Raw genomic sequence first — 8,998 nt, 5'->3', positions numbered from 1 at the left:
TGCTTAAACTTGTAATACAGAGGGGTAGGACACGGCATCAAATAACCAATCAGGACACTTCAAATCGAACATGTGACCCATGAATTTTCTCTCGAAGCTTGATACCACCTGCTGCCCTCTTGTGGTGAGATATATATTTCGCATGTTGCAGTACATTGTGGCGTTTGCGAGACAGTAAAACAGATTGCCGAAACAGCATATTATATGAACTGAAGCTCCAAAATGGTGCGTCTTTTGCGAGGGATATAAACAAAAACACAATTGATAATATCTTGGTTTAATCAATATTTGGTGCCGTAGAGTTGCGATAGGCTCGAACACACATTCTGGTCTATATTATTTTCATAAAATTACGTAAAAATAATCATTACAACATTAGTCGTCATATCTGTGTCTCTTCAAAATATACCTTTGAATGAAAGAGAAAACGTAACAACATCATTTGACTAATTAAACAAATACTCGTAAGTTAGGGTTAGGGTTAGGGTTAGGGTAAGAAAGCGTCCGTGAACGAGGGCGATGTGGTTTCAATCTTATGATGAAAAAGAACACCAAAGTGTCCTACCCTTTCTTTTTTAAGCAAATGAGCAAATTGAGCAAATTGAGCAAATGCTGAGCTCGTGGAGGTTGAATTTTCAAATTCCAAGATTCGAATCATTCGATCTCGCGACAAGACAGAGAAGTAAATTCTACGACCGTTGGGGGCGCTATTCAATCGATACACTCCACAGCAGTGTCCCGTATATTCTATTTGTATTCCAGCGCGATTCAATCGAGTTAAATATATGTATTTCTCTGCGCATTATAATTATATATTAATTAGCGATTCAAGATACTGAAATAATTATAAACAAGAACTTGACGGAACTTGTTGATGTTGTCTATATTCACGTTATTCAATATTGTTATAGACACCAGAATTGTTGCCTCATGCCCTTGGTCCAATCAGTATATCAGTCTGTCAACATGAGTTATCACATTGTCATGTCCAATCAGTATATCAGTCTGTCAACATGAGTTATCACATTGTCATGTCCAATCAGTATATCAGTCTGTCAACATGAGTTATCACATTGTCATGTCCAATCTATATATCAGTTTATCAACATGAGTTATCACATTGTCATGTCCAATCAGTATATCAGTCTGTCAACATGAGTTATCACATTGTCATGTCCAATCAGTATATCAGTCTGTCAACATGAGTTATCACATTGTCATGTCCAATCAGTATATCAGTCTGTCAACATGAGTTATCACATTGTCATGTCCAATCAGTATATCAGTCTGTCAACATGAGTTATCACATTGTCATGTCCAATCTATATATCAGTTTATCAACGTGAGTTATCACATTGTCATGTCCAATCAGTATATCAGTCTGTCAACATGAGTTATCACATTGTCATGTCCAATCAGTATATCAGTCTGTCAACATGAGTTATCACATTGTCATGTCCAATCTATATATCAGTTTATCAACATGAGTTATCATTGTCATGTCCAATCAGTATATCAGTCTGTCAACATGAGTTATCACATTGTCATGTCCAATCAGTATATCAGTCTGTCAACATGAGTTATCACATTGTCATGTCCAATCTATATATCAGTTTATCAACATGAATTATCACATTGTCATGTCCAATCAGCATATCAGTCTGTCAACATGAGTTATCACATTGTCATGTCCAATCAGTATATCAGTCTGTCAACATGAGTTATCACATTGTCATGTCCAATCAGTATAACAGTCTGTCAACATGAGTTATCACATTGTCATGTCCAATCTGTATAACACTTAATAGTCTGTAAGTTCCTATATACTATGAGATGACAAATTTATCTTTACAGCAAGACTATAAATACTTACCTCTTGACAAATAGCATTGATATCAGCTCCTGATATCCTATCTGGTCTGGCTACATAATCCTCTAAATCTACTTCATCTGATAAATTCATTTTATTACAAATTGTACTGAATATTAATCTCTTTTGTCGCCTATCTGGCATGGGAAATTCAATTTTTCTGTCTAATCTTCCTGGTCGGAGTAGAGCGGGATCCAGTGTGTCAGCTCTGTTGGTTGCCATGATGACCTGTACAAATAACAGCAAATCTATTATTTAAGGACATATATAAGTAATATAATTGTGAAACATATACTTCTACTCCAAATATTTGGAGGAAACTGAGCTCTTCTTCATCACTCGGTGAATATTACTCATCATTTTTCACTAAAATAATTACTCAATCACTTTAGATTTGATGGTTGTCAGTTGTGTGTATCTTTACGACATAATAGGCACAGGCACAGACACAGACACAGACACAGACAGACACAGACACAGACACAGACACAGACACACACACACACACACACACACACACACTGTAAAGCCCCACATTGCTGCTTTTGTGTATATACTAGACAAATAAGGGATTTTACAGAGCTAGATGAATTTTCTGTCGTTGTTAACTGCTAGGTAACTGCTATTTCATGTACTACAATGACCTTTCATCTGGTCATATACCTTGTTTGAGGCATGTACTGCAATTGGCTGTCATCCGGTCATATGCCTTGTTTGAGACATGTACTACAATTGGCTGTCATCTGGTCATATGCCTTGTTTGAGACATTTAAAGGGAGTTGAAGTGCAGCAACGAGACGTACACAAAAAGCAATTTGTTTGACTCTATGTGCAGAAATTTTGATTTGTAACTATGAACCCACGGTCTATGATCATTCATGACATTGTAACTATGAACGTCGAACCCAGAGTCTATGATCATTCATGACATTGTAACTATGAACCCACAGTCTATGATTATTCATAACATTGTCACAACATTTACCTTTACATTAACGGTCTGATCAAATCCATCCATTTGATTCAGTAACTCTAGAAGAATTCTCTGTACTTCTCTGTCCGCTGAAATCAAATCAAAAGTAAAATTGACAAGGTTAAGTCTATTGTGTCAACAATTTTAACATGTTTGCTGGTTTAGTCATTATAATGTAAATATATAGAACTCACCTTGTTTCCATAGGAAAAGTAACACATTTGGCCACCCAAAGTACATTGTAACATTATTATATTAACTTAAACTTGAAATGTATTGGTTTGGTCATGCATGTAATCATGTGTATAACATCTAATAACACATTAGCAATGAATGTAATCATGTGTATAATATGTCTAGGTATAAAATATTAGCAATGAATGTAATCATGTGTATAACATGTCTAGGTATAACACATTAGCAGTGAATGTAATCATGTGTATAACATATCTAGGTGTAACATATTAGCAATGAATGTAATCATGTGTATGACATGTCTAGGTATAACATATTAGCAATGAACATAAATTCAACAGACACTCATTGTCACAAAATTGTCTTGATGTTGAAAGATTGATCAAATCCATCCATTTGATTCTGGAATTCTTTGTATTTTAGGGTTACACAACAACCAGTACACGGTTTGGTTAGATATGCATGTATAAGTACACATCCACTTTACCTCCTGTTTGGGCATCAAATCTTTTAGTTGCTATGGCATCAATTTCATCTATAAAAATAATAGCTGGTGCATTTTCTTTGGCTAGTCTGAAGACATCTCTCACCATACGTGGTCCTTCTCCTAAGTATTTTTGTACAAACTCTGACCCCACCACACGGATAAAGGCAGCTGTTATCAAATAACAAATAAAAAACATGTAAATAACTTAAAATATAAACTAATTTAGACTGCAAAGATTTGGTGATAATACACATTTCAATGCTAGGCAAATTTTCATAAACAGTTCCTAGATACAAGTTTAGGAATGGCAGATGAAAATGCTACACATGCCTAAAACTTTTGGTTTAGTTAAAATTGAAAGGGTTAAGTAATTCTTTCAATATGGTATCTAACATGTTTGTTTTGTGATGGCCTGTGATGGCATTATTACACATCAGTGCAGGACAAAATTACACGGCTGAGGTTGCTATACACTTCCATACATTTACAGAGAAAAGGATAGGGTACACAGCGAAAACATTAGTTTGGAAGTAGCCAGTAGGGGCTAATATTTACAAGTTGTGGAAAGATGAGCCAATACTTTGGGTTTAGCATGAAGGCTTTCCAAATATTCACTCTGATTGGTTGTTTCTATTGTTAGGCTTTCCAAATATTCACTCTGATTGGTTGTTTCTACTGTTAGGCTTTCCAAATGGTCACTCTGATTGGTTGTTTCTATTGTTAGTGATTACATTAATGATGAATATATACTTTCCAAATCACTAGGTTTCTTCAATTGGTTTGTGGTCAGCTCCAATTTTGACTTTCACACACCCACTTGATTCAAAACATATGTTGGTATTGAGAAATGAAACCAAATATTCAATGTTAAACTGTGATGGCACTGTTTACTTACCTGTGGTGCAATGGGCCACAGCTTTAGCTATTAAATAGGTATTTTTTACCACAGCTAATATTGGCCAATGGGGGCGCTGTTCACTCACCTGTAGTGTGATGAGCCACAGCTTTAGCTAACATAGTTTTACCACAGCCAGGTGGTCCAAACATTAGAACTCCCCTAGGTGGATCTATACCAATCTGTTTATAGAGATCATGATGCGTTAATGGTAGTTCTACAGCTTCTCTAATCTCCTGTTTCTGCATGTCCATACCACCAATATCAGCATACGCTACATCTGGCTTTTCATCTGTTACAAAATCAAGACCATACTTGTCAGAATTTCACATCATTTTATTTCAGGAATCTTTAGTAAGAGTGATTTGGATTGTACATTAGAGGAATCCTTTACCTGAATTAGTACTCTACCTCTCCATCATAATGAGAGAATATATTGCTTGAAATTACATAATTATAAAGGAATCTATTAATATCTGTTTTTCACAGAACCCTGCAAATGATAGTTAGAATGACTTTTCAGCTGTCCAGATATACAATTTAACAATTTAAACTGAGACTTTTTATGGTGTTACATGTAGGTACCATTGGTTTTGTGTTTTGTGTGTGTGTGTGTGTGTGTGTGTGTGTGTGTGTGTGTGTGTGTGTGTGTGTGTGTGTGTGTGTGTGTGTGTGTGTGAGAGAGAGAGAGAGGCGGGGGGTGTTCAGAACAAAACTTTACACAGCAACATGCACGAACACTGTAATGAACTTCCATAACACAGAAACATGTCATGTACTTGTAACATGTCATATACTTGTAACAAACTAAATATGAGCATTGACTAGAAACTTACCAGCACTAAGCATAGTAATACTACTATCAGCTTCAGGTGGTAAGACATCAACCAATGCATTGCTGTGTTTATGTAAAGCTACGGATGCACTGGGTTTTAACAATTCACGATCTATGGTACTCAATATCCTGACATAGTAGTTAGAACCTGTAATAGCAAGTAAACAAAGAATAAGTTTTGACACACTGAATGACAACTTTCTTTGTAAAGTTGTTACTATGTATATATGCATTATGGGTATCTCAAACACAAGTTAGTTTTACAGTACTCAAGATTCATTATACCAGTATTTCACTAAGGCTTAGGAATCCAATGATAGAGGGATGAAATCTGGTAAACCTGCATATATTCATTATACCAGTATTTCACTAAGGCTTAGGAATCCAATGATAGAGGGACAAAATCTGGTAAACCTGCATATATTCATTATACCAGTATTTCACTAAGGCTTAGGAATCCAATGATAGAGGGATGGAATCTGGTAAACCTGCATATATTCATTATACCAGTATTTCACAAAGGCTTGGGAATCTAATGATAGAGGGATGGAATCTGGTAAACCTGCATAGATTCATTATACCAGTATTTCACTAAGGCTTAGGAATCCAATGATAGAGGGACAAAATCTGGTAAACCTGCATATATTCATTATACCAGTATTTCACAAAGGCTTAGGAATCCAATGATAGAGGGATGGAATCTGGTAAACCTGCATAGATTCATTATACCAGTATTTCACTAAGGCTTGGGAATCTAATGATAGAGGGATGAAATCTGGTAAACCTGCATATATTCAGTAAGACACTGGATGATGTCTTCCTTCATAATGGGAAAGCAAGTAATTCCAAGACTTAAATATGTAACCACATCATGATTTCCAACTCTATATTTTACATCTACTGAACTGTTGTGGACCCTTTTACACATACTTTCTTCTCCTCTATGCGTACAAAATGTAACTACCTTGCCCTTGTTCAAAATCTTTTAGTGTTTTTGCTAAGGTCTGGGAACCCTGGTAACTGAGGAAGAAAATCTGGCAAAATTTGCAAAGCCTGTGTACCATGTACATGTACCATAAATTTTGGTTGACAACCCTGGTATAATGCCTGAGGAGCGCAGGTAGATTTTACCTGCTTATCACCCTTACCAAAAGTACTGATCTGAGATACACTGACCTGTTGTGGAACCTACAATACCAGTATTTTGGTCTACTGCTTCTAAAAACTGTCCAATAACCAATGGAACACTCTGTATTCTCTTGACTTCTTCTTGTGCATGTAGATATTCCTTCTTGAGGTTTTTCTGTTCATCTTTGATATATTCTTCCTGTACTTCAAGGAATTCTAACTGCATTTGCAGTTTCTAAAATCAAATAAATACATAGTCATTATCAAAATAAAGTTTCTAAAATCAAATGAATACATAGTCATTATCGAAATAAAGTTTCTAAAATCAAATAAATACATAGTCATTATCAAAATAAAGTTTCTAAAATCAAAAGAATACAAGTCATTATCAAAATAAATAAATAAAACAAATTGACAATTATTTTCTTGACATGACTACTAGTATTATTACATGTAATAATATTATTAGACTTTGTGCAGAATGTGTTGACATTATCCACATTCATGTGTACCTCCTTTGTTTGAATTTGAACATGAAATTGACAATGTATTTAAGGAGTGGGAAGCAAAGAAGTCAAGGAGAATTGTAGAACAAAAACAGAAATCTGTTCAAGAAGATACTGATCATGATGACTTCACTTCTCATCTCTTGACCTTACAGGGTAAATTACAAGGAATTAGAAATTTACTTGACACTATATGACAACTGTGAGAAAAGTAACCAAAACATGACATGAAAAATGTTCGAAATAAACAGGGTAAAAACATACAAGGTTGCGTTATTGTCTTTATTTATATTCATTTTTATTGCAAAAGTTTGGCTAATTGAAAGTCTGGTTTGGCTAATAAATATTGAGGCAAATTAGCCAAATTGCTAGTAATTTTTTTGACCCAGAGGAAACACTGTATTCATTCATGTGTGGACAATATTAGGTTGAATCTGCTAAGTTTTACTTTTCAGCAACACAAAATCATTTCATTCATAGTACACATGTTCATGGCTTGGTCACTATACTGGTATAATATAAGTGTGATAGAGCAAGGAATTCTCCCAGATTTAAACTGACATACATGTCTGGGGCAATTTTTTGTCAGATGTGTGAAGTGTGCATGTAGCATGTTCAAAGCTAGCTGCAATAATTGTAGCGCTTGATGTGATTTTGAGGGCTTTTTCGTCTGTTTTTGTGCCTTTTTTCTTTCCGACGTTTAACCCGAATCAAACGCTACAATTCCTCTAATGCAAATGCAAATAGACGGAAGCGATTCAGATCTGAATCGCAAAGTTGGGCGAACTTTTCTGCTAAATTACGCCTTACCTGGCAAAATATCGGACATTTCCTAACGCCAACATTAATTACGGAGCCTTCAAGACCAAAGAAGTGTTCAGAGGCACCCCAATTCCGTCAAAATCGGCAAATGTAGCAAGGCATACAGCAGTTTGAAACGGGTAGTACGTTGACCCCTCGCTCACGTTTTCAATGTGGTCTTGTCTATTTGCATTTGCATTAGAGGAATTGTAGCGTTTGATTCGGGTTAAACGTCAGAACGAAAAAAGGCACAAAAACAGACGAAAAAGCCCTCAAAATCACATCAAACGCTACAATTATTGCAGCTAGTTCAAAGCAGATCTGTAGTAAAAATGCAAAATTAAGCACTAGATTGTGTTTTGTGGTACTATTGACATTATATATATAAATAAAATCGAACAAAGCTATCTTGAATACTGACTGTGAAACTTTCAGTGGAGTTCATTTCATTCGAAGACAATATTACTGATAAATTATTTTGCATGTTTCTCGTGTGTGAATTCTTGTTAAATACCTTATATTTACTGTATAAATCATCAGCATCTAGTGCATCTGTTATTGTATCTGTAGATATTGCCGTCTGTGGTCTGCTTTCTGTCGTGGAAACGACTTCCTCTTGCTGGAATAAATAAACACATACAAATCAAATGAACATTTTGTAAATATCAAAATTATTTGAATACTGATAGCGAAAGATATTTGATATCAAATTCACAGATTTTGTGGGGAATGGGGCTATATTAAAGAAACACGTCTGTGGAAGTTTGGGTGATACTTCCATGGCACAATGCGGTGTTCAGTTTGAATCGGTGTATGAGTCGCATGGTACTGTACATGGTGATTTGTGATCATGACATAGCAGTTCAGCGTTAAATTTCACTGTGCTCAAATTGCGTAGTTATTAAAATGCACGCAACCAAATTTCTAACATAGATTGAGGAACAACAAATGACCACATAGGAATTTGGTTTTATCTTTTTCATCTTGGAAAATTCCTCAAAACAAGATTTGTTTTCATCTCACCTTCTCAGTCACGATACCGATTTCCTCCATTTTGAAAATACCCGGATATTAAACTATGACCTATGACTTGACCTTTGAGTAAATTGATAGTCATCCGCCTGCTAAACAATCCTCACATGAATTCTCGATAAAAATAGGTTTCATGATCATTGAAGGGGGAAACAATATAATCAGAAAGTATTTTGGTTGTCCTCTGGTACAATAATTTGAGATATTTTGCCACTTTTATTCAAAATTCGTCACGCACTATTTTATACATCCACACTGTCATTTAAGGTGTTGCAG

The 8,998-nt window shown here is 35.3% G+C and overlaps 1 protein-coding gene across 1 annotated transcript in view; it reads right to left on the bottom strand.

Annotated features, from left to right (window-relative positions):
- LOC144439692 (26S proteasome regulatory subunit 6B) overlaps positions 1 to 8,755 on the bottom strand; it is a 10,922-nt gene extending 2,167 nt beyond the window's left edge. The window contains exons 1-8 of the mRNA XM_078128927.1: positions 8,714 to 8,755; positions 8,205 to 8,309; positions 6,432 to 6,618; positions 5,257 to 5,403; positions 4,509 to 4,712; positions 3,526 to 3,693; positions 2,856 to 2,932; positions 1,874 to 2,098 (exon numbers count right to left, since the gene is read on the bottom strand). Coding sequence (XP_077985053.1) covers positions 1,874 to 2,098; positions 2,856 to 2,932; positions 3,526 to 3,693; positions 4,509 to 4,712; positions 5,257 to 5,403; positions 6,432 to 6,618; positions 8,205 to 8,309; positions 8,714 to 8,743 — 1,143 coding nt within the window. The 5' untranslated portion in view covers positions 8,744 to 8,755. The remainder of the gene's footprint in view (positions 1 to 1,873; positions 2,099 to 2,855; positions 2,933 to 3,525; positions 3,694 to 4,508; positions 4,713 to 5,256; positions 5,404 to 6,431; positions 6,619 to 8,204; positions 8,310 to 8,713) is intronic.
- Between the last annotated feature and the right edge of the window lie 243 nt (positions 8,756 to 8,998).

The sequence above is a fragment of the Glandiceps talaboti genome, chromosome 9 (genome assembly GCF_964340395.1).
Source record: "Glandiceps talaboti chromosome 9, keGlaTala1.1, whole genome shotgun sequence".
Classification (NCBI taxonomy): domain Eukaryota; kingdom Metazoa; phylum Hemichordata; class Enteropneusta; family Spengelidae; genus Glandiceps; species Glandiceps talaboti.
This window is presented reverse-complemented; position numbering and strand designations above follow the sequence as displayed.